The following is a 27,435-nucleotide window of genomic DNA, read 5'->3' on the forward strand; positions in this document are numbered from 1 at the left end:
ACCAACTGCTTCCCACCATGGCAGGACACAGGATATGTCAAACAAATTGCTAATTACGCATTCATTACTAGGACCTATTCCACGGCCCTCACTTATATAATTTTTCCCTTCTTAAATGCCTCAAAAATAAATTTCACCTCTAACTTTTAACACCTCTCATCAGACTATGAAGTACAAAATGCATTACTCCTAGTAAGAAAGTAAAATAATAAATTAGAGCATTTCAATAGAGTACTTGATTTTATTGGCAGAGACTCTAAATGCTGTTAACATTGGCTCAGTACAAATTACACTCCACAGCCAACTTAATGCTCAAGCTATGGATATTTTCACCTCTATATTACTCACCAAATTATTCATCAACTTTGGACATCAATAATCAAAGCACTTTTTTGTTATATAAATCTATGATGTAAATATAAACTAACACCTGCAATTATTTTGCATCTTTGTCTTATGCTAAAAGTATTAGTTTTCACCCCAACCTACTTCAATGTCCTATTTAATCTTCTGTATTTTCTTCCACATGGCCTTTCAGCCTCTATGGAGTGTGATGGGCACCTGCACTGAGATTTTGTTCAAATGTGTCCAAGGTTTTCCACATTTGGTATCAAGTGACTTGAGAAGTTGGACGTTTACTTAGTATGAAAAATGGATTATTCAGATGAATGGAATTTCCTGTTGAAGAGAGGGTAGCATACCATTTTCCATAAGACATTACACCATGATAGGAAGTTATCATCAATAAATGTCGGACCTTAGATGGCAAAAACTATTAAGAAAAAAAAACAAGACCATCTGGATTAACACAGGGAAAAATGAAAGTGACCTAGGACACCTGCCTTTGTCACTGTATGCATAACAGCAGCACTGAAAACTCACCCCCCAGACTGCCACGCCCTCACAGAGCAGCATAGTTTTGGCTTATGCATTGTGGCCCTTTGGACACATCTTCTGAACCACAACTCAATACTGTCCACAAAGACAAAAAAAGGTTCTGATTGATATTATTGCTTTTCACTGGCTCTGGGTTACTCGGGCTTCACTGGCCACAAAATTAGGCAAATATCTTCCCATAAACCACAAGTATGTCAGTGTCATCCAGGGTGGTTATTCCTGCCCTGATTCATTCCTCTTTTACACCCTTCAGACACCCCATCTCCAATGCCCTGCATCAGGGGCCCTGAAGCTCTCTGTGGTGAAGGACCATTCTGGTCCCTCTCATCTGTCGCCGATGGATACGTGGTCCTGCTACACATGACTAGGGCAAGCGGGGGCCACTCCTTGGCGACCGTGAATTTGACAACATCCAAATGAGTCTATCCTCTGTTTGATGAAAGGAACTTCTAAATCCCACACTTTTTGGTAATGTCAAAATGCCATCAAAGTTTCTAAATGTATACTGTCCATTCTCTGCCCATGAAGCACACTTTGAGTCCCACAGCTCTACAGAATCAGAAAAAAAGAGTGCGTCTGCAGTACACAGGGCGCCTCATGGATGGGGCCTCAGACCAGCAGGGGAACTGAAAGCCACACATCCAGAGACCCACACTATGACACACTGTACTAACTAGAGAAGAACCAGTGGCAGTGTCTCATCCAGATAGGCAGAGGGAACATCCCACCTTTGTCCTGAAGGGCTGAATGCCTGTCAATCACAGAACTGGTTCAGGCTGAGCCAAGCACGCTCATCTGTTGACCATGTTATGTACAGGAAGCATGGTGGGAACTTTTTATCTTAGAAGGGCATGGAGAAAGAAAATGTATACTTGTGTTTGCTTATGTACCTACAAAGGAATTCCAGAAATGTGCAGAAATTAAGGATAGTTGATTTGTAAAGGAGAGTGAGAATTAGGCAGATACAGGACAAAAGAAAGAGGAAGATTTTTCAATATAAACTTTACGACTTGCTGGTTTTTTAAGTACATGAATGCATTCTAATTCAAAGCTCTAGAAACAATGTAATATAAATCAGAAAGAGCAAACAAATTTTTAAAAACCTAAAAATATTTGTGAGTTGAGACAGGACATGTGCCAACACGGAATGAGATTATTTTTGTATACCTTGCACACAGACCAAAAGCCCCCACAGTCACAGGAGATCCACGAACATTCTTTTCTTGCTGAGGACAAGTCACAGGAGATCCACGAACATTCTTTTCTTGCTGAGGACAAGGGGGAGGACCACTAAAGACTCAGTAAAAGCAGATCTTGTAAACAAACAATTGAAAAACAGTCAGAAAAAAATTAGAAATATCTGCTTTCTGTTCCCAAATAAAAAAAAAAAGCAGTGATGCCTATAAAAAAAGAAAGCATTCAAGTGGAGAAGCACATGACTAGAAGGCTGAGGGGGATGGGAAACTGACTAAACACACACCAGCAGGACAAAGCCCACAGTGGAGGCAGCAAGGAGCTGATTGAAGATCAAGGAAACCAAATCAGATCAAATCATGGACCCACACATGTCCTGACAGAAGAAAGTGGAATAAAGGGAAATGAGATAAATTAAGTCACAGCAAAATTAAACATTCTTGGCATAAACCAGACCTGAACTTCATGTATAAGACCAAGGTATATTTGGCACCATTAAAAAAATTTAAGAAAAAAAAAAATGGGGAGGGCCAGGAGTAGTGGCTCAAGCCTGTAATCCCAGCACTTTGGGAGGTCAAGGCGGGTGGATCATGAGGTCAGGAGTTTGAGACTAGTCTGGCCAACATGGTGAAACCCTGTCTCTATTAAAAATACAAAAATTAGCTGGGCGTGGTGGTGGGCAACTGTCATCCCAGCTACTCAGGAGGCTGAGGCAGGAGAATCATTTGAACCTGGGAGGTGGAGATTGCAGTGAGCCGAGATCGCACCACTGCACTGCACTCCAGCCTGGGTGACAGTGTGAGACTATGTCAAAAAAAAAAAAAAAAGGAAACAAAACACGGAATTATCCTCCCAAAAAGGAAAAGCACAAGTTAACATAATGTTGCCATATACTAATCAGAAATAGGATTCTATGATCAATGATGTTAGGAGGCTAACCTGACCGTATGCTCCTCTTGAAGAGCTTCAAGACATAGTGGCGTAAGAAAGGCTTGGATTAAGTCTCACAGCCAGGTATGGTGAACTCTAGTTATCCTAGCTTTCATTTTCACCTGATACCGATCAACATCCTGCAGAACTAGTGTTCTGCCATCTGTTTCAGAAATTATTAATAAATGCATACAAGAGAAAATAAGATTTTCTCTGCCAAATTCTTGATCATTTGAATTGTTACTAAAGGACACAGGGATGGTAACAAAAATATATCAGGAAAAAAGAAGCCATTGCTTGAGGGGAGCCAGCACTGAAGTCAACTAACACACAGGGCAAAATATGAAACACAGTTGAAGACTGTTATAAAAACAAATATATAAAATAATAAGGGGGACAATAATGGAAAAATTAATCATTTTACAAGAAGAACTGAGTCCACTGCATTAATTAAATCAATAAAAGCAGAACGAAAAGACAGAAGGTAAAAGAAGTTTTAAAATTATAAACGGTCTTGCAAAATCATGTATGTGTGTTTGGGGGGGCAAGGAGTAATATTTATTTTTCCACAATTAGAAATCATGCCTTTAATTATGTGTTCGTTAAATGTATACGCAAAAACACTCTTTTTAAAACATTGTGTTTACTTTCAAATTGACCATGGTAAAAATAAGGAAAACATGACCACACACACACACACCACACACACACACACACACAGACATGCACATACACATGCGTGCACAAATAAAGGGAAGAATCGAGAGGGCACATAAAAATTCACATTCAAAATAAATGACTCAATGCCACCCACTTTAAGGCAGAGTCTCTCAGAGGGTGATGAACACAGTTATAATGCTCATAAGAAAGTCACTAAAAATCATAGAGAATTGTTAAAAAATAAATGAATACATATATTAGTGATAATAATCTTGATATTAAACAAATTAGACTTATGACAAAAAGTTTAAATAGCGACAACGGCTGTAGTTGTTCTCTAACATAATCATTAAAGAAAGGCAATACTTTTCTCCACCAAATAACAGAACATCAAAACATATAAAGCAAAACCTGTTAAAATAGAAGGAATATGGCTAGAACCATCATCACCTGAGATTTAATATACCAGTACCAATTTATAATAAAATACGTAGACAAAGAAACAAGTGGAGACAAAACGAATTTAAACATCATTGGGAATGCTGAAAGAACACACACATACTAATCAGTATTGCCTGAGAGTCTATTTTCACTTGACCATAGAATATCTAAAGAAATGAATATCTATCACATCATGAAAATAACCTCAATAAAATATTTAAATCTCTATCATCAAGATAAAATTATAAAACGGCACCACAAGCTTAAACACTAATAAGCAAAAAAAACAAAATCTCATGTCCAGGGGCTATAGGAAATCATAGCATACTTATTGGCATAGTTTGTAAGAAGCCAACTTGGCTCTCCCACTTACTGGCAATGTGACAAGAGACAAGCTGCTCAGACTCACAGTGACTTGTTTCCATCATCTGGAAAATGAGGCTAATGATAATATCCACCTCATTAGGTTACTAAACGGATTAGTTAGTGCATGCTCTTAGAATAGTGCCTGGCATGTAACACGTGGTGACAAACCAAGGACTAGTTGCCTAGTATTAGTTTCAGAGCCTGTATTTTTATAGGAATGCAAGTGCCATGAGGACAGGCATCTTTGACTGTTTCATTCACTGATGTATCTCCAGAACCCAGAATAGTGTCTGACTGACAGCAGTAACTCCAAAAATATTTGTTGAGAATAAGCAATTAATGACTGAATAAATCACACTAATTACAGACTATTTCGAAATATCAAAAGAAGACAGTCAAAATTCATGGAAGTCAAAGGTAAATTAAAGTGAATGTTATAATCTTGAAGTGACATATTATTTTAAAAGAAAGAAAGAAATGAAAGCAGCATTTCACACTAGAAATTATTGGTGGGGGGAGAAGCAAAACTCAGCCCAAGAAAATGACGTTAGAGAAAAATATTTCCTAAAAGACACAATTAAAATTTAACATAGCAGCATAAGCATAAATAACTAATTTCAGAAACTCATTCCTGGGAAAAAAAATGAAACAAATAAAAAAATCCCACTGATATAACAAACAACTAAGCAAAATTACAAATGACAGAAAAATAAAATAATGAAGGTGATTTAATGAAGTGTACAGCAGGCATGTATAAGAGTTTAAACAACCATAGTTTGGTAACATTAAAGTTGAAAATCTCATCAAAACCCAAGATTCTTCTGGAAAAAAAGAGAAATAACTCATATTCATTCAAATACGACCCAAGTCATAGAAAGAAATTTTAAAAATCATTATTAAAGGATTTTATTCTCAAAAGGCTTTAGATCCAAACAGCTTTACCAGAATGTTATTTCAAACATTCAAGGAACAAATTATTATGCTATGTAAGGCACTCAAGAGACAGAAATGATAGATATGACGTAGAATATATGTTTTTTTACATCTAGCCACGTCTCTGATATCAAAGGAGCACAAAAAAGAAACAAAGATATAAATCTCAGTCACAACAATGTGAAACTTATAAATAAACAGGAAACCTGTATCTAGCAACATATCAAAAGAGTAACTTACCTGGCACACTCAAGGGATGCAAAGATGATTTAAGACGTAGAAATACATCATACCACACAGTAGTCTCTATGTGGCAAACAGTCAGTAAAGTAACTACAAGCACTTGAGATAAAAGTCTTAGAAAATTTAGGAAGAGAAAAAAGGGTACTTCATTCACATGCCCAAACATTATCTATCTTAACTGAACAGTAAAGAGAATAATAAAGGTTGAACCTCAAAGGCATTCCCTTTAAAACTAGATACAAAACTGGGGTTATGCAACCAACACAATTATCTAACACAATTCCAAGAAATCTATCCAATGCAATGAGACAGAAATGAAATATGTATCTGATACTTTAGATAAATATGTATCTGATATTTAAGAAGATAAAATTTTTCTTACTTACAGATCATAGGAGTATATTATTAGAAAACCCAAGACATAAAATACAGAGGCATGAGGAAACATCAAGAGTATTCAATAAGTTGACTGCACATAAAATAAAAAGAAACAAAAACCCAGTATACCTTTGCTATTAAAAGCAATGACCAGGAGAGGAAAAATGCATAGAGAAAAAAATTTCCTGCCTAGGAATAGGCCAGAAATGAAATATGAGGTAAATCAAGATAGAAAGCTCAGAAAACGGAACAAGTACAAACTCCATTATTATATGGGGAAACTGAATTTTTAAAAAAATTATTCAAACTAGAGACAGGGTCTCACTATGTTGCCAGGCTGGTCTTGAACTCCTGGGCTCAAGCAATGTTCCCACCTGGGTCTCCCAAAGTGTTAGGATTCCAGGCATAAACCACCGTGCTGGGCCAGGAAACTGAATTTTAGTTAATGTATATTCTTTTCAATTCAAGGCTTTAATAACATTCCAGGCAAAATCCCAATGGTATATTCTTTTAAATTTAGTTCAAATCATTCTAAAATTCATCTGTTTAACTCAGTTATTTGGTTTTTAAAATTATATGTGAAAGGAACAATCCAAATTAGGAACAAAGAATTTTACACAAACGTGTTTATTATTTCTGATGGCAAAAAAAGTGGTGAGAAAAACCATAAATGAAAAACAACAACGATTCAGTAATTATGGCACCTTCATAAGATGAAAGCAAGAAACAAAATAGAAACTCACAGAACCAACACACAGAGTACAGACTCAATTTTTAGAAATACATGAAGACAAAAATATTTTAAAATATTAGTATTTTAATAAAAGTTGCCTTTGGTTTTAACTGCTTTTGAAGGGATTACAGATTTGGGTTTTTAAAAAATAGTTACCTGAATCTTAACGTTTCCCTGTTGCTTTAGTAATCCTCATTATGTTCCCCTTATTGAAAGCTTTGGTGAGTGTGGTCTCTTTAAGGGCTCTCTACTGTATGTGAATATAAAGTTTGCCGTATGTTTGAATGTTAAAGTTTAAGAATGGAAGGATGGATAGACGGATGGATGTGGAGCAAAGTGCTTAACTGCTAAAAATATTCTTTATCCTGAATTCACACACACAAGCACACACACACGTGCGCGTACACACATACACTGATTCACAGCCACGTCTGCATAGACCTCCTCTAAATCTTGGGGTCCATGGAGTGAACACGACGTTGCCTTTTGTACCCTTGGCAGGGAGCAGCTGTTAGCTGTCCCCTAGAACACAGCCAAGGTGCTTGCCTCCCCAGGTCTCCTGTCCACAGTTCAGACACCGACCCACTGGACTCTGCTGCAGCATTAACCACTGCCTGACATGGGAAGGGAGGGAAGGGGATGAAGACAAAGGATATTATTTTATTATCTCTCTAGCTTCCTGTTCAATTTCTCTTTCCTTGTTTTGTTCCTCTCTAGTTCTAAAGGCCAAAGACAAGGTCCCCCTCAGAGTCTGGGGGACAATAGTTAGTGAGAGGAGTTGAGGAAGGGGAGAGGGACGAGGCTGTTTTCAGGGCATGAGGGATGGGTATCTTACATTATTCCCCGGTTATAGCCCCAAGTTCAGCATGGTCTCCATAAGCGAAATGATGTTACAACTCTTAGAACCAAACCAAATGCATGTTTCTACCATGAAGGATCCTGTTGCTTTGCCACTTATCCTTAATTTGAATATATCATCCCTCAAAAGATAAAATAAGTTTAGCAAATGATGCAGGGAACAGATTCTAAACTAGAATATGGATTCCCCTGTACTTAAAAAGGTATAAGGGGTACCCGAGCTCGAAGGGCAGCATTGCCCAGAACAAGGCTCTCTGTTGTCTGCCAGACTTCAGGCTCCAATGCAGCACAGGTTGCCCGGTGCTGCCCCCAATGCAGAGAGCTAGCAGGGGCAGTGCTTCTCAGATCTCTGGATGCACAGGAATTATTCCTCAGCTCTAGGGTGAGGCTCAGGAACAGGCATCTCCAAGAGCGGGAGGAGAAGAGGGTGAGCTGGGAGACAATTGTCCCTGGGCCACCACGTACTGGCAGAGAACTCTGTGGAGTCCAAGAATCCTCTATGAAACCTACCCTCCCTAGTCACAATACAGGTGTGTTAGACAAAGCATGAAACATTTCATTCATTTATCAGTTTGTGAGCTTGACTTACAGCTTCTAAATATTGAGATACACAATGTATGAATCTGCATGTGTATGAGGATACAGATATCCTATCAGGGGACAGGCCCAAAAGGCTCCAACAAGGATTATAACTCCTAATTTGGGGGGCTAGGGTCAGTTAGGTTTATTCCCAACTCGGGAATGTGCTATTCCAGGGAAACACGGATGACTTCAAGTGACCCAGCCAGGTGGAGCCCAGGTTTCTCAGGGGAGACATTTCTGACACTTACGGGATCCCTAACAGGAATGGCCAGGGAGGCCCCGGGAAGTGCATTTCACAGAGCACTTTCTTAGGACTTCAAGACCAGTTCATTTCTATTTGGTTCTTTTTATTCATTTCTTAGTTTCTAACTTTCTTAATGTTTCAGGAGTTCCTGACAATAAAAGCATCAGAGAGTGGAAGTGGTAACAGGGTTGGGTCATTTCTCAGGCTACAGAAATGTAGCTGGGTTCCACGGGCAGCAGGTGAGGCTCTCCCAGGTGTTCTTAGCTCAGCCTCAGCTTAGAGCCAACAATCTCTCAAAAAGAAACATTCATCCTTAACTCAAAATTCACAGAGAGGAGGAAAACGAAGGGCCAGCTGACCAACACCACCAAAGATATCTTAGCTCCACCCCACCCAGAACACAGGGGAATAGAGTGAAGTGAATTACCAAGATAATGATGCTAAGGAGGAAATCTTTAAACAAAACAAAACAAAACAAAAACAACAACAACAACAAAAAACCAAAAAAAAAAAAAAAAAAAACGAAGGAAGAAAGAAGAACCCAACAGCAAGATATTGCTATGCAAAAGACTGAGAAAGAGCTCAGCCAAGTTAAAAGTTCTTATGTCATCTCTTATGTGTTTGAAATAGAAAGACTGAGTTGCATTCTGCTAAGGACTACAGTTTAAAAAAGTGATTTTAAAAACTCAATGATGACACTAAGTTTTGTATCATTCAGGTTACCTAAGAGTTAGGGCACACATCTCCACAGTGCAAACCCAAGAGAAAATGAAGTATTTATTGAGGGAAAAATGCCTTTCCTGGTATTCTCAAAGTACTTGATTATTTATTTACCTCTCAATAAGCTTGGCACTAATGTTTTTATCTCAAAGGATCTCAGAATAAAATGTATGTGATACAGAAGCACTCAACACACAAGACTGATTTCTAAAGAAAATTACATGGGAATTTTCATATGTAATAACCATATTAGGACTCATCACATCAAAATAAAAGGAGAAAAATATTTGAAAATCTAAGAAGTTTTTACAATAGCGGTGGCTGTGGTATACAAGGAAAAACTGAGGCCTCACAGTACCCACATTCTTACCCCATGCCACTTACCTGACGAACTCAGAGGTTCACTCTTTCAAAAACAGTATGTCAGCCTAGTTTGTTTTACTAAGTAGTGACATGTTTTATAATAAAAAAACTTAAAATAAAGAAGGGAAAGTCTTGACCTAGATGGAGAGGAAAAACTGCTAGAGTGTTATAAAACTGAGATGATACTGTTCTTCATTGAGAACAAATGAAAATCGGTCCCTGCTTTGAACATAGGCACATAACTGGCTTGCAAGAAATTTCTGCAGTATAAAGAATTTCACTCAGATTCGAGTGGGACTAAGTAAATCTAGTCCAGCAATCCACTGGATGCTCTGTATTACCTCTATAATACCTCACACCCATGGTTTACAATTTAAACAACCTCACAGTGCAGTACAGGAACTCCCTTTTCCCTGGGTAAACATTTTGGCCGGTCTCAGAGGTCAATTCAGTTTTCCTTATACCAAGCCTAAATCTGTCTCCCTATGGTTTCCATGCATTGGACCTCTGATCCATACATTGAGGACAAGCTGGATCCGGCTCCCACAGGACAGTCAACCACCAGCAAATATTTGAAAGCAGTTATCACGTCCTTTGGCACTTTCTGCCCAACTTCAACTTGCAAAACTTCTCTCCCTTGGTTCTCCTTTATTTTTTCAGAGATGGGGTCTCCCTATGCTGCACAGGTTGGAGTGTAGTGGCTATTCACAAGTGCTCACTGCAGCCTTGAACTCCCAGGCTCACGTAATCCTCCAGCCTCAGCCTCCTGAGTAGCTGGGACTACAGGCGCACACCACACCTTCTTACCTGGTTCTAACCACCCTACACAAGGCAAGTCTGGCTCTTTCTCTATCTGATCCAACGCCTATACATCAGTGTATCTTTAGAAAGTGGGGTGCCAGACTAAGGTGCTCTTTTCCAGAGATACTTTGAGTATAATTCTAATAACACACTTCTATTTCTGTAGTTGAGAATCACATTGGCTAGGCTTGGTGGAAACTCCCTTTGTCTTGTAATAGTGAACTTATAGTTAATTAAAGGCCCTATGTTGTTATCATATTTTTTAATCTCCTTAGAGCTATTTCAGGTTTTTTTATTTTTCGAGATCTCTGAGGATCCTGATTCAGTCACTAGCTGGATATAAACCTTCCTCACAAACAACTCTGATGATAATTGCACTCCACAATTTCATCCCGGAAACAGGTACACCAAATTGTTATGCAGACCAGGGCTGGGAGCCTAGTCCAGCAGCATGGTTCTAGAAACAGCTCCCTTGACTGGTGCCAAGCCATGCCCTTATCATCCACCCAACAACTACGTCTCCTAACTGCTATTTAACACAACCATCTTCCTCTGCCTTGGCCATAGTTTCTTATTAAAGGTTTTGCTGAAGTCCTGTCAATCATATTTACTGTATTTTCCCGAACAACCAGTCCAATGATATTGTGAAAGAAAATATCAGTCCGGTCTAGCGTGACAGTTTTCTTGGTGAACCCAGAGGGTGCCAATGATCATCGTTTCATCTTATAATAGGACAACACATTTATGGTAATAAAAATAGAGTTTTCTCTAGAATTGACTTGACCCTCCCCTTGGAACTTTCAGAATTCATTTTCTCGGCCCTTTGAAAGTACAGAATGATAGTCACCACTTTCTATCTCCCCCAGCAAATCACTCTCTTTTTTTTTTGTAATTTATCAAAAACTTCTGATATTGGTTCATTGTGCCATTTGTAAGAAATTGCAGTCCTGACGATGCAACTCAACTGGCCTCTGATCCCCTTGCCCATCAACGATCTTACTCCTGTGTCAGCTAGGCAGGCACGCTTCCTTTTCCGGCTGTCTCTGTTTCCAGTGGGAAGCCCCAGGAGGACAGGTCTCATCGGTGTCATCGCTGTCCTCTCAGTTCTTCTTCCAAACAAATAACAAAATGAACAAATGAACATTCACTTGGACCAACACAGAAGATGAGCAAACGAGGAAGTAAGCTGCTTGCTTTCCCTGCCATTCGTTGATTCTAAACCATTCATTCCAAGGGATGTGCATCCCCATTCCTGGATCCCACAGCATCCCCTCTGTGGCCATCAGGACCCACAGTAGCCCCAGTGGACTGGATATGTTCAGGTAGGTCTGTGTCACCAGTTTTTTCTTATTTTCACATATTTACTTTCTTTCAATCTTTGTATGTATCTAACTTTATCAAATAATTCCATTGGGATCTATATTCTTCAAACTTCGTCTCTTCTTTCTTAGATAATTCGTGAATGCTTAGAGTGGCTTTCTGGAATGATCTTCAACTGTCTTGCAGCACTTTCTCCAAAGTCTCTTGCTATTCAACAAGGCCTCACGGGAAGCTGGGATTGACACTCAGAGCTGCTCCTGGGCACCTGCCCCTGTACCTGCATGAGGCTCCAGGGGCTGCCCTGAGAGCTGTTTCCCTCTGGAGAAGCCTCATCTCTGCCTCTCTCCATGTGAGGGCTGTGGCTTAAAGTGGGACTGGTAAATAAGACAGGGTTGGGTAGGGGAGTGCATTGGGAGCTTGGAGGTTGAAGTTTAAGAAGTTATGCTTCCTCTAAGTGTTGCTTCCAGCTTTAAGCTTAGGATAATCAATAGCACACTGGTACGAGAGTACTGTCTACATCAATAGACAGATGTCTCTTCTGGATGAGTTCACGGTTTTTAGCCTGAGTGGAAATATTCAGTTATAGATGAGCGTGTGATTTTCACCAGTGTTTTGATAAAAGGGTCTGAAGTTTCTGATGAAGCGTTATATTCGCTTTCAATGGTATCTAACTGGCCATAAATATGTGGAAAAATATCAAACTTGAGGCAACTTGAGTGAAGTGGACAGGGGAAGGGGACTGTCTTTGTTGGGGTGAAGTATGAGATAGTAAAATGCATACATTTAGTAGTTAAGAACATCTAAAGGCCAAACCTTCCTCATATGCACCAAGCATCCATTAAAACAGTATGATTTGTGTATAAGGGAACTGATTAATCAGCAGCAAACCATTCACTAATGAGTTTAGTAGCCTTCAATATGTTTTTAAGCCTTTCTAGACCTCCTTGTAGTTGGTTAGGTCATTTTTAAGATTCCACAATTAGGAGGGACTACAGCAATAATGTCCTGGAAGGAGGACACACAAACTAGCTGTTAAAAGAGGATTATGTTCATTCCTACTGAACAGAACAGAAACTACACCCCATTCCTCTGAATCACCATTTAGAAATAAAATGTGGTCAATCTACCAGTCTATTTTATTGGTCTAAGCCCACCTAGCCTAATGCTTTGGCTCTCAGTCCCACCCTGTTTAGTGGAAATGTGGCCACCGTAGATGTATGGAACTATTTGCTGGGTATTGCCTGTATACCCACAGATAGCAGTGTCACAGAGCACTCCACAGCCAGACTGAATCCCCAGCCCAGGGGAGCATAGGTAGCACTCAGGCAAGAAGGGGTGGTACTGAGGGAAGCAGAATGAAGTTAAAAGTGAGAACACCTGAAAAAGGCAGAGCCTACAGCTTAAATCCTGCCATAGTTTTAGCAGTTTCTCAAATAAACCAGAGAATTACCACATGGCCCAGCAATCCCACTTCTAGGGATATACCCAAAAGAACTGAAAACAGGTGTTCAAGCATGAACTTGTAAATGAACGTTTACAGTAACACAATAGCAAGAAAGTAGAAACTCAAATGTCCATCAACAGATGCATGGATAAACAAAATGTGGTACAGCCATCCAAGAGTATATTATTCAGTCATAAAAAAGAATAAAGCACTGATACCTGCCATAGCATCAATGAACTTTGAAAACATGGTAAGTGCAAACAAGGCAGAAATCATACAAAAGGTCAGATTTTGTATGATTTCATTTATAAGAAATATCCAGAATAAACAAATCCATAGAGACAGAAGACAGTTTGGTAGTTTTCAGGGGCTGGCAGGGAGGGGAAATGGGAGGTGACTGCTTCATGTATACAGAGCTGCCTTGTGGGGTGATCAAAATGTCCTGGAAGTGGACAGTGGTGGTGGTTACACAACATTATGACTGTGATCAATGCCACATTGAACTGCAAACTTCGAAATGGTCAAAATGGTAACTGCTACGTGATATGTATTTTACTGCAACATGTTTACGCTAGCCCAGTGAATAAACTGGCCAGATCCCTGGCTGGGGCCATTCTCTCTCCTCTCTTCCTCCCCTACTTCCTGCTGGTCCTCACCTCCCATGCCTCTGAGCAGAAAGGATAAACCTAATGAGCCCAAGTGTCAGCACAATATAAATTATGGCCAGAGGAAAAAGGAAACAACTTGATGCATGGCCGAGGATCTACGAGAGGAATGTCCACCATTGTTTGTGATTATGGATCACGTCACAATCTAATAGCAATTTTTATTTAATCAATAATTTCCATGCTGAACAGACAGCCCTGTTACAGAGAATCGACAAGCAGGTACTGATAGCGACAAGCCTCGTTATTAATCTTTCCTCTGCCGGCTTATCAGCCAAACTACTGTAAAAGGCACCACCAAGATGGATTTTAGAATCCATCTTGCTCCTCTCCCCCCTCCCTTTTCTTTTTCCCTCTCCTGTAACATTTCATGTAATGTAGACGCTACATTTATTTGAGTAACCTGGGGCCTATGTAGCATAAAAAGGCAGTTCACATTAAGCAATTTCACAAATCAGTAGGACCTAGACCATTGCTCAGGGTTAGCCATTATAGGCTAATAAATCATACTTTCTCTTTGACTTGTCAATCGCCAAAAAGCTTTGTACAAGTGCTGGCATCTGTAATTCTGTAAAGGCTTTTCATCTTGAAATAAGATGCTCTGGACTGATAACAAGAATAATCCCCTCTTGATCAAGAAAAAAAAAAAAAATCTGCATTTCACCAATTAAAGCTGCAGCCAGAAGCCAAATGGCTCAGTACTGAGATTCCAGTGAAGTTTATCTGTGCTAAACACAAGGAGGAATACAGTGAGGGCTGTGTTTCACTTGCAGCTTGCCTACTTTATCTTGTGGTAGAAACTGCACCAGAGGGACCTGTGAGAACTCTCCCTGTCCCCAGGAAAAGCTACCAGGAAGACCTCCTCTTCATGAACTGGGCTCTCCTGCCTGTCCTAGAGAGCTTCTTGGGACAGGTCCCTTGTGTTGAAGCACAAGAGAGAGCCTAAAGAAACACCATGTCCCTTTAGGGAGGTGGAGCAGCCGAGATAAGATTGGGCCGGTTATGTTAGAGACGTGGTCAACCAGAGAGAGTCCTGTGAATCTGACAGAAGACAGCTAGTGCAGTTTTGTTTTCGTGATTAGCAAGACATTTTCATTCCTGCCAAACAGACCAGCAACTACATCCCATTCACCTGAATCACCACCTAGAAATAAAATGTGGTCGACCTACCTGTGTATTTTATTTGTCTAAGCCCACCAGACCTAATGCTTTGAATATTCATTCTCTGGATTTGTCCAAAACAGTCCTGCCCTGATTGGAAGAAAAGCGGCCACTGTAGATGTATGGAGCTATTTGCCGGGTGATGCTTGTGTACCACAGGATTATATATTCATAACTAGAAAATAAGACACACCTTATTATATTTTTTGAGACAGTCTCACTCTGTTGCCCAGGCCGGAGTACAGTGGTGCAATCATAGCTCATTGAAGCCACCTCAGCCTCTCAAGTAGCTGGGACTACAGGTATGCTTCACCATGTTTGGCTAAATTATTATTATTATTTTGTAGAGATGGGGTCTTGCTGTGTTGCCCAGGATGGTCTTGAACTCCTCAGTACAAGTGATCCTCCCACCATGGCCTCCCAAAGTGCTGGAATTATAGGTATGTGCCACTCGCTTGGCCTGGCATACCTTATTTTGCACAAAGCAAAATAATGACAAAGGAAAAATGATAACAATCACAATAAAAGCTAACTGGCTCTAAAAACTTGATTAACACTGTAGTAGATCTCTCTCATAAACTCTCAGAGATAATTCTCCAACAACCCTCATAATCCTCTTTTAAAGAAACATGACAGAATCTCAGTACCCTTTGGTAAAGAGACTGATGCCACACAGGCAAGAGACAGGGGCTCCACGGGCAACATCTCCTCCCAGGGCTCAGCCAGCAGCCCTGAAGCTTCTGACTTCTCTCTGGATATCATGTAGAACATCCACATCAGCTGCCCAAACTGTAACTGTAAAACACCTCCAAATTATCCTCCCAAATTTTAAAAAACAATTTCAAATAACTTCCACTGCAGAGTCTCACTTCTGGCCCTGCCCCAGCCTACCCTTCCCCTCTTTAATACACTGTACTTGCAACTTCCCAGATTTTGCAAGGCTCAGCCCCATTTTTCTAAAGCTGATGCTGGCTCAAGCCATTCCTCTCATCAAAAGCATTTAATTCTCCTTACTCCATCTGGAATAAAAGTCAGACTCCTAGTCTAGCAATCATATCTCCCATAACATGGTGCTATTTGGCTCTTTAATCTTACCACCCACTACCCTTCTGCCTTCCGGACATACTTTGGTTCTGCTCTAACTGCATTACTTATCATACCACTCTTCAACCAAAAAGCATAAAACAAATCATTTGTAATTATATTTCTAATTCAAAGAGATGTCAAAAACCTCAGCCTTTTATTATATTAGCTATAATCATAGATAAAATTTTCCCATACTTTCTGTACCCATTAACTTCTTCCTGCTGTCTCCTCCACATAGAATCCCCAAAGCCTTTCTGCAATGGTCTTTCTGTGTTTAAATCTGCCAGTTTATTCTATACCATGCTCATGTCCAATCACCATGAGATGTATCTTTCATTCCTTCTTCTGTGCCTTCACTTTACTCATTTTCCCACTGTTCTGCTTGTACATCGATAGTACTCATAACAGCCTGCCCTGTATGCTCCCCTAACCCAAAGGGGTAGCCCGCAATCCCAGCACCCTAGATCTGATATGCATGAAGCATTTTCTTCTAGATATTATGCCTGCAATTTCTGAAGTGGCCACCAGGTGGTGATGATGGATCAACTGCAGATGAGTAAACAGGTAAGATTAACAACAGCCTGCATAGGTGAACTTGTGCAACGGAATCAATGGTATACTTACGACTATTTTTAAATGTTCATAAAAGTCCACTGAATCTCTCCATTCTTCAATTGAATGAGTTTATTAGTACTACTTGCTATGGATTCTATTTGTCCTTACGTTTGAATAAAGCTTTTGCGTTTACAAACTACTTCCGTTATAGGATCTTATTCTATCCTCATAAACAAAAAACAAATTAAAAAACCCAGTGAAGAGCCCAGAATGGATATTATTATCTCCACTTTACAGATGAGACACGGAGGACTTACTGCAGGGTGACTTACTTAAATTCAGAAACAGTTTCTGCCAGATGTAGGAATGAAAGGCAGATCCCCAACACACTATCTGGTGTTCTTCCCATCCCCTACTCACTGATTAATGCTGGTTTTACTGGTAACTGGGTGGGGTCGGGTGGAGTTGGTTTCAGTTTAAGGCCTTGGCTTATACAAAGTCTCTTGAGGATATCCCATTTACAGTTCTCTTCTCTTAAAACATTAATTGTTCTAGAAAAAATAAAAATGCCTCCATGGTAGTATTTGGCTAATCCTAGAGAAGCCTAAATATCCCCAAATCTTAAAAAGTCCTCGCATTAGAAAACTGCTTTCTGTTCCTGGAGCTCTGTTTTATGTCAAAGCAGGAGCCTGATCTCCAACTCTGCTTGCCATGATCTCAGAAGCTGGAGTCTGTGTGACTTCCCTAGGGCTGGAAAAAAAAAAAAAAAAAAAATAGTGATGGAGTTTCTCCACCAAGAAAAACGGCTTGGCTGGTTATGGGCCTTGTTGAGAACTACTGTGTGCCTAACCTTAGCAAATGTGGTTTTAAAACTAAGTTCTGCCAGTTTACACACACACACACACACACACACCCCACATAGGTGTATTTAAGTAGCTTTTTACTAGAGATATTTTAATGAGATCATCTCTTATTTCTAATCTGAACATTCTAAAGTACATTTAAGCAGGAGAAACTTTTTCTTTAATCACAATTATATTTTTTCATTTTCTTATGTGTGTTTTTCTCTCTCCACACTATACGGCAAAAGGAAATATTTAGGGCATAACTGGGGGCAATGCCGTCTCCCAGGGGACATCTGACAATGTCTGGAAACAGTTTTGGTTGTCATGACGAGGGAGGGAATGCGCAGGACAGCCCCTCATTATAAAGAACTGGCATCTCGTGGGGAGAGGCTTGGAATGCTGCTCAACACCCTACAATGCCCAGGACAGCCCCCAACACCAGAGAATGATCAGTCCCTACGTGCTACAGTGGAGAAATCTTGGTTTGGTGTAACCACTGAAGAAAATTTCCAGAAGGACATCAGGACACGAAGATACATGAACAGGAGAGATGGAATCTCCACACCGCAGAAACACACAAGGAGGAAGAACCTGCAATGGAAGAAATGAACCCAGAGACCCCTCCAGTTCTTCTCACAGTGTTTCATGAACTGGGGGCTTATCGAAATCTTTTTGCAATTACTAATTTCTTGCTGACATACCAACCCCAGCGCTGTCTGAATATTAACCTAACCCCTGCTTTTATACGTGACAGGCATGGACATAGCAGCCTCTACATATCTTTACATTTTTCTCTCTTATAAGCAGAATCACTAACATTTTATCGAGTATAACTTTTTTAGCTAATTCCCTCACCATTTTATGTGGTAAATGTTACTATTTTTGTTGGAAGCAGAGCAGGCTGTGAACCCAGGTTGGTCCACTTTGACACACATTCATATTGTACTGCCACTAGGTAACGATGGGAAACAAAAATATTATTTCAAATCAGGTGCTAATTCTTCTCAAATCATCATTATCCTCACCATCAACATCATCAACATTTCATCAGGCCTCAAAAGTTTACCTGTATGATTTACTTTGACCCTAACCATATGTTCCACCTGTTTCCTAGGAGTCTTTTCTAGCATCCCTCTGTACTTCTCCCTCTCTCAGCCCATAGTCACAATACACAATTATGGCTTCATTATGTTTCGCCTCATGTTGTTCACTATGCCTTTACGTTTCCTTATCTCCCCCTCACAGTTAGACTGTCCAGTTCTTGAGGGTGTAAATCATGTGCCCACCACAAAGCTGGGGCTGTGGGTACCACACGGGCTGTCTCCAGCCCATGCAGCACCTGCCAGGGATCTGCACATCTCATCAAGAGCTGTTGAGCAAATGGCTGATCCACTAATATTGGCCTATACTTTTCCTAATAAACAGGAGAATACATTATGCCAGCAACATCTGCTGTAGGCAAGTATATTTAAATGAGGTATGCAGCCCAGTCCAAAGTGACCACCATTCCCACTTGTCTGGAATGGGTCCATACAGAATATTCCAGGGCACTAATTATTGGCAGAATCTAGAATCTCACCTAAAGTATCATTGAGAACCAGCTAAAAAGCTTTCAATAGGAAAATGTTCCCCAGATGGCAGAAACAGTTACCCAGAGCAAGATTTTGATGAAATATTTCAGGGAGTACACAACGGATGAATGAATTAAGGAAGTAACTAATACATGGTGCCTCCTAAACTCCACCTGGGGGCAGTCACCTGTAACTGTTCACAGCCCCCCCAACTCCCATCCCAAACTTCCTCCCAGGCTGAAAGGGAAGGGGGACTCTGCACAGCACTTCTGGTGGCTGCCAGCCAGCAAGCTGGCACTTGAGAGAGAATCTATTTGCCATCCCTATCCTAAGGACTATCCAATTCAAACCTTTTGCTTTCTTTGACTAAAACCAAGCTTGAATGAGGCAAGATGTCTTGGCCAGGTCTTATTGAGCAGACACACACTGCAGAAGAAAAAGGAAGTCTCTTGGCTTCAGTCTAGTGTACATCCCAGTTTAGCAACAATTAATATAAAATAAGTCACAGAAACCAACAGTGCCACCGCATTCTCCTCCCCCACTCAACCCAGCGAAACACACACATAAAACAACGAAAGACAGAGCGACCTCTTTGAGACCCTCTGTCTGTTTCTCATTAGACCTACTGCATGTGATCTCTGCTTGGCCTTGGACGTTGGGGACAGCGTTTATTTTCACGGCTGTTTCACAGTATGATAAGTGAGAAAATAACGTCCTAAGGGGTCAAATGGTTTGAAGGAGGTCATCCCAAGAGGCAGGGCAGAGATGGGGCTGCCACTCAGAATCCCAGCTGGGCCTGGGGGGCTCTGGCTGGTGGACCACACAGCCCTCACACACCCTTGCACCCGATCTGATCTCCTGAGTGTCTCTTTATGGGAACAGTTTCTGCAGGTGCAATTTAGTCAGCAACTTTAAAGAGAACGTGACCCTTAAGGCAAAATTGTCAAAAGATGGCTTTGAAGTTTGTAGTACTTAGTCTATCTTTTATATGCCGTGTTTCCAAATAATTAGAGTAACCAAATTAACTAGCAGTTCCATGTAGGGAAAATAAGATCAAAATCTCCACTCATTCGTTTTATGTTTTATGTGCACACAAAACTAATTTCTGCCTCATATCTGAGACCTCTATCACATCTTAAACTCAATGTTCTCTTAGGTAAGGATAGACAATGCAACTTCAGCAAAGGGATCAAAATGATATGGGAAACATTTAAAATGCAAATTTAGGATCATGGTATTAATGTGAAAAGAATGTCTTCACATCCTAACTCTTTCTTGCGTTTCTACAGACACATCAATTCTTCACAAATTAGATGTGCTTTCTTTATATCTAAATCTCTGTATTAAAAAGAAAGGCCCTCATTTTCATGCTGCTGATGTATAGAATTTGTTTCCAAATGGCAGCAAAGGTGATTATGACTGTATTCTTCTGATAAAGGAAACTTCAGCATGCTTTTAGACATCAAAATTCGCAGCATATGAAGGCATTTTAAAATCCAAGTAGGTGGTTAATCACTCTACAAAAAGGTGAATTTCTGACACTATGTTTAAAGGAGACAAATGGAGGATTACAGAGACTTAAATGCCACCTAGTTGAAGCTGGGTGCTAACAGAAATACATCTCACGTTCTCTGTGGTTCTGCCCCAAAGGTAGAAGACAACATCCCCCCGTGCAATTGCCAAGGGCCCTGCAGGGTCATGCTGCTGGGGATTGGGCTGGGGAATAAAACTTGAAAAATCATTTGACTTTTTTTTTTTTTTTTTTTTTTTTGAGAGGGAGTCTCGCTCTGTCACCCAGGCTGGAGTGCAGTGGCCAGATCTCAGCTCACTGCAAGCTCTGCCTCCCGGGTTCACGCCATTCTCCTGCCTCAGCCTCCCGAGTAGCTGGGACTACAGGCGCCGCCACCTCGCCTGGCTAGTTTTTTGTATTTTTAGTAGAGACGGGGTTTCACCGTGTTAGCCAGGATGGTCTCGATCTCCTGACCTCGTGATCCGCCCGTCTCGGCCTCCCAAAGTGCTAGGATTACAGGCTTCAGCCACCGCGCCCGGCCAATCATTTGACTTTTTAAAGACCTTTGGGGAGAATAGTATATGTGTTATTTCTTACACAGAAATAGGGAGTTGGATTGTTGAAATTGAGAGCGAAGAGTTGCAGAGTTACAGCAAACAGGTGGACATGAAGTATGGTGATGATACTATTATTCTTTCAGTCTCAGCACTGATATTTTCAAGCATAACCAGCCACTCAGCAGTAATGACTCCACACTGAGATAAAAGTTACTTATGTTTATTCCTTTTCCTCCTCTTAGAAAGCCTCTCAAAACATAGGCGGTATATACAATGTCATGCACAACCAAAGTGTACAGGTTTCAGAGAACCTGAGACTAACGTGTGCTGCGGGCTGTGCATATTTCAGACACCTCAAACATCAAAGAGTCAAAGATGGAACTTACTTCTACGACAAAATTAAAACAAGAGGGAAATGAATCTCTGTGTAGACAGAAAGCGTCCTTCCTCCTTGGAAGAAGCTGGGCTGAACTGCTTTGCATAACAACACAAGCTAAACCAAATAATATCAGCACAAACCAAACAGCCTAAGCAGAAAGCGAAACCAAATAACACTTTGAAAATGGATACACTACAACTCTCAGAAACACATTTGAAGTTATGATTCACATCTTTTATAATGCTCAACAACAAAAAAGGTCTGGTTAATTTAAAATTGAAGAAAAATATGGACTTTCAACTCATTTTGAGATGTTAGAATGTGTGTCTTTCAAACGGCAAGAGAAAATACCTGCATCTTGGCAAATCAATAATAAATTCAGTCTTCAGTGTACTTGGAATTATTTTTTGTTCTATATACTCCTCTTGCTTTTTTGTTTCCTTCAATTTTAACTGACACCAAGAAAGGGACAAAGCACAACAAGAACACAGCTAACAAAAACACGCATCTATCTTCTCAGCTTCTGGTCATAGAAGTAAATTTATGACAAATTTAATACTAGCTTGAGAGTAACTAAGCCCAATTGTAATTATCTTGCTGGGAAGAGAAATTAATTAAACATCCCTGTGATAAAGACCCAGCAGCAAACCTAGAATAAATACATAATTGGTGAAGGAGAGGGGCTTGAAATAAAGGAGAAGAGAAGGGAAGGGCTAATATTTAGCCCATCTGTTCAGATAGTAATGGACGAGGTAATCTTTTCAAGAGTACATGGAGTGCATTACAGTGGAAATGAGACTACCTGGCGGGCAAAGTCAGCCGAGTTTCTAATTCTCTTCTTCAACTTTGTGATTTGCTAATGTGAAACACATGCCTCCCTTTTGCACCAAGTTCAAATAACTCCGGAATTCCAACCGTGCAGCTCAACGACTGAACCAGAACAAGGGGAGAACTTGTCAGGATTTAAGAGCTTTCAGCAAAGCCCTTCAATTGCAGCCAGCACCCTATTCCCCGGAAGGATATCAATTATAGATAGTGACTTGCTTTAGCAGGCAGTCGGGACTGTCAGACACTAGATAGACAACCATGAAGAATCATGAATCTTTCTATTAACTGTAAGAAGGGGAAAAAGAATGGGTCACGGCTATAAATAAGGCAGAGCATCAGAATGGTTTAACACCTTGCCTCTTGGTTGTATGTGGCATGAAAATTCAACTAATTCACAAAATGTCCTCTCTCCAAGGAAAGTCACAGTAATGGAAACGGTTAATGCTTCCCTCCGTAAAAAAGTAGTTTTTGCAACTGGGTTTTATTCTACCACCAAAGTAATTAGGTGGACTTGAAGTAGCTATTCCTTCAATCAACATAATACAAAGCACCTACCTACTCTATAACAGGCCACCACTACTGCTGCCAGATATACTCATAAGTAAGGAAGTACACGCATGTCATGCAATGTAGAATCAATTTAAACATGCAAACTTGGGGATCCTGCCCCTCAGACAGTAAGTAAAAAGGTAGAAAGTAAGTGATACAAACTAGTATTCTTATTTATGTTGTGGTAAATTAAAATTCTTAATTCATTTAATTAAGTGTATTTGCTCATATAATTTGTCTCAGACTAAAATTAATATCATAAAGGTAATATATTGGATTTTCTTCTAATCCTGACATGAATTTCTTCTGGTTAATCTGGAATTAAAATATTCCACTGTATATGTGCGCATTCATATTTTTTAAAGACCGTTTTGATAAAACAGACAACACTTTGGTCATTTAGTTGGCAGTTTTAAGTAGCCTTCCTTTAAAACTACTCAGATCTCTCTATTAAAACATCATTGAGACCACTGGCCACCGAAATTAAATTCAAATACCTACAATTTCACCATCTTTTAAAAGCTTTCACATTACTGTATTTAGGCTGTAAAAGGGTTAAGCTACTACTGCACTCCAAAAAATATTACTTCAAACCCTGCCTCTTATGAGGAGCACAATTCATTTTAAATGTAGACTTAGAATAAGCTCTTATTTCATTCCTGATTTGGTAATGACTGAACCAGTATCCAACATTCCTTGCAAACTACAATGACTTCTCTTCCAAAACAGCACCATGAGACTGTGTCACCTTCAGGATATTTTAAAAAGCAAGACATCCTGCCAACATCTCTTCTATGATAGCAGGTTTTGCACAAACAATTCTCTTCATGTTTGTTGATCATTCATTATATCACTAAGGATACACATAGCATATGCTACTCTTTGGGAGTATTTCCCCATACTAAAACAAAAATGCCAAACTTTTCTCCCCCTTGGTATTCCAATGTCTTTGTGATTTCCATTAAACAGTCAGCAAGAATAAATGGTCATTAAGTCAGGCTTGGCTTAAAAATAACACTTGCATCAAATTAAAGAGAAAGAATCAAATTAAGTTCATGGAAAAATTCTGGAAATATACTTTAATTAAAAACATTTGACTTTTTTTTTTTTTTTTTTTTGCTGTGCTCAGAAATCTATAATTCTTCGTATACAATTACCAGGAGACATGATTTAAAAAGCAACGGAGGAGAGGAACCCTGGCGACATCATGTAAAATCCTCAAAACATTCTATATAGAACAGAGCTCAAAATCTGGCAACCTGTGAGCTTAACACTATAATGTAACTGCAATGCGTGGAATACATCACATGGGATGTGCCAAGTTGCAGGAGGCACATATTGAAAGATCACATTGCCTATGAAACGTGTGGGATGTAAGAGGGACTCATAATTTTAGTGCTTAATCTAAATGTTAGTTATCAAAAAACATGAATTGCCTAAAAATACAGTTACTGTAAAAAGAAGAATGGATCATGAAAGAGAAAGTGGAGACAGAAAAAGAGAGAGAGCAGGAGGAGGGGAATCGCAACAAATGCTACTTTGTTCAATTTCTCATCATATTAAAAGCTTGAAAACCTGCCACACTTAATGATTCAACAGGACCCTGTGCTTCTGCCAGGGGTTGTAGCACCTGCATGTTTTTATTCTTGATCATCTAAATGCCCTTCCACGTCAGCCGCTCCTGGTACCATTTGCCAGGGAAAACTCCACTGGTCTTCAAGAAAGTGCCAAGAACAGTGAAGCACTGGGAAGGGAGTATCACAAATCAGGCATGGGGTGGGAAGAAGGCTTTGTGCACACTGCATTATTTGAAATGTGTAATATTTCAAAAGAGTGTGTAAAAATTTCTGAACCTGGTTTGGAAGAGGAGGTGTGGTTCTCAATCTGACCATGCTGCAGTTTCCAAAACATCCATCACTAAATACATTTAAAAACACATTTAACTTTTTCCATGAAACTACTAACCTTACAAGGGCTGGCCTCAAACCAAGAAATGATGTTACCTAGCTCATCTAGAGTACTAACTGCAGCTCTTAAAATAATGGGAGCTTCCTTAGGCTTTGAGAGTTTGGGAGAGGAAAAAAAGAAATCCCCCATCTCCATGTTTTTTCCATTGTTACCAGGCCTTGGAAGGGGAATCAAACTTGGTTAAAAGGTTAATCATAATTCATGTCCAGCTTACTATTACTCAATAACCATCAAAGTCGCTAACTCAAAATAGTGTTTTCTGGCTTACAGGATCAGAGTCATTACACTCTCTATTGAAGACTTTATTGAATTTTACACTCAGCTTTAGCTGACTGAACAGGTCAAGCACCGTGGCTCCGAGTTTTCTTTATTCTCAGAAAGTCATAAAGCCCTCTCCAGTTCGCAATGCTACTCGCTAAGAAACTTGACTCAGCTCAGGGGCAGAGAGGCCGACCTCCCTGGAAAGGGTCACAGAGCTGTAAAGCCCTGTTTCTGAATACCATCCACTTACGTGCACAAGCTGCTCTTGGGTGTCGAACTCCCTCGTGCAGCCTTCCCAGTGGCAGTTTGTCTCATAGATGACTTCAGGCTCCTGTTTGCTTTCATCTTTGTCCCCTTCCTCCTTGACAAGGGTTGTTCCTTCGGGCTGTTCCTGAAAGAAGAGGGTGGGGGGCAGGGAACAGAGAAGGGGGAAGCATCAGACACAATGGGAGGGAAGACAAGAAGAGAAAGTAAAAACTCGATTTAGATTTGGGTCTAGGGTTTTGAGAATTGAAGAAGTCAAACAATAAAATCATTTCTGTGCACGTTTTCAGATTTACCAAATACACTCTGAGAGTTTTAACACGTGATTCAAGGCAACAGCCTGTCAAAACGATGAATAAAAGTTGAGGCCAAACTTTGCTGCCCTGATTACAGAGCTGAAAATAAACCCAAATGTCATCTAAAACAAAAACAAAAACAAAAACAAAACAAAACCAAAAACAAACAAAACAAAGCTCTTAAGACAATAAATCAAATTAGATCTTTACTCAAAAGATTGGTACTTCTATTTTGTTTAGTTGTTTTAATTATTTTTGGTCTGGTAATTTGTTTCTTCTTATATTTTGCAATTGAGGGAAATGGTTTACTAGTATTTCTAATTCTGTTTTCCCCGCTGTTGGAGACTGTGTGAGACACTTTTGTGGACTTTATAGGGAGAATGTCCTCTCGATTCAACCTCTGATCTCTAAGGATATGCTCACTACCCAGGGCCCAGAGGCCACAGCATCAAAGTTCAGGGGCACAGTCCTTCCTGCAGCAGCTTCACAGCAATGCAAATCCAAGTCATTTTAAGAATTCATCTTGTGTAGATTCAGGTCCCAATCCCGGGCTAGATGATAAAAACCGTATGCAGGCATTGAAGTGTAACCAGCAAGGTTGTTGCTGTCTGGCAATATGCAAGAGGAAAGATCCATTTCAGAACCAGTGACACCAATTTACTCCAGCCTCCACATTCTTGCTGAAAAGGAAATTTGGGCAAGTAGTCTGAGGTTTGGGCTGAAGCAGCCTGATGACAGCAAGGTCCAGATTCTCTGGACAGCTGGACTCTTGTCCAATCTCTATGTTGGGGAATTAGCATTCATGGAGCTCCTTCCTGCGTCAGGCTAAGAGTCCTATGAGATGATGTTATGGGTATAACCTACACATCCTTAAACTGAGGCCTAAAGAATTTAAATGACTAGAGGCGGAGTCTGGATGGAAATTTCTACACTTTTCCTTTCAGAATTTTGGGCTGAGTGCCAGGATTTAACTAGCCTTAGGTTAGCTGTGTTTTCATCCCTTCTGGATTGCCAGGCTCTCCTAGAAAGTGGGAAGTAGCAAAATAAGAAAAAATGAGAACACAATTGGTATAGGAGCCATCAGTAGATCCGCCACAGCTCAGGCTTGGGTCCAGGAGCTCAGTAATTCAGGCTCAAGATCACAGATGAGGACTGAAGCCTGGTCTTACCTGTGGCCAGCAACAAATTAATGCAACCATTTCCTCTACGAACTACAGCTGCCCATACTCCTAAGCTGCCTAAACTGTCAAGGAGCTATGCCCCACATGGCTTCCTGGACTGCGTTTGCTTCTGAGCTAGAAGAACAATTTAGTCACTCCATACCTAGCCTTTTGTACAACATGTCGAGTACGGCCGAGGTCAACAATGCAGTAAACAGGGAACTGCTGTGAAAAGGTACCAGGACTGGGAAGGAAGCGAGAGCTGGCTTAAAGACACCAATCTTGGGAGGAGTGGACGTTGGCCTGTGCAGTCTTAGTGTCCTACCTGCTGCCCCCGAACCCCTGGGCTGGGGAGGTCTTCATCGGGTTTGATCTTGGACCTCTTGTTGTGCATCGGGTCACCAGTGCTGCTCACTGCAGACTCACTCGTGGGCTTGTTCTGCTGGTCACATTTGCAGAGCCAGAGACAAAAAGATTTTCATCAACAAGGAGCAGTACCATAATTAAAACCTGCAACTCGGGACAAGCTGGCTTATTTGGCAATAAAGCAACAACTCTGATAATGCTCCAATTCCCAGGGTAGTAGAGTTCAGATAGTATGTTCAAAGCTAGAAAATACGTAAATGCGGCAGCTCTTCATTTTTAACTCGTGAGTATAAACTCCCTATGGCTT

The 27,435-nt window shown here is 40.3% G+C and overlaps 1 protein-coding gene across 1 annotated transcript in view; it reads right to left on the reverse strand.

Moving 5' to 3' along the window:
* Positions 1 to 27,435, reverse strand: part of GLI3 (GLI family zinc finger 3) — a 279,810-nt gene that overhangs the window by 37,241 nt on the left and 215,134 nt on the right. The window contains exons 9-10 of the mRNA XM_033193853.1: positions 27,088 to 27,201; positions 25,293 to 25,433 (exon numbers count right to left, since the gene is read on the reverse strand). Coding sequence (XP_033049744.1) covers positions 25,293 to 25,433; positions 27,088 to 27,201 — 255 coding nt within the window. The remainder of the gene's footprint in view (positions 1 to 25,292; positions 25,434 to 27,087; positions 27,202 to 27,435) is intronic.

The sequence above is a fragment of the Trachypithecus francoisi genome, unplaced genomic scaffold (assembly GCF_009764315.1).
Source record: "Trachypithecus francoisi isolate TF-2019V2 unplaced genomic scaffold, Tfra_2.0 Lachesis_group4, whole genome shotgun sequence".
Lineage (NCBI taxonomy): Eukaryota > Metazoa > Chordata > Mammalia > Primates > Cercopithecidae > Trachypithecus > Trachypithecus francoisi.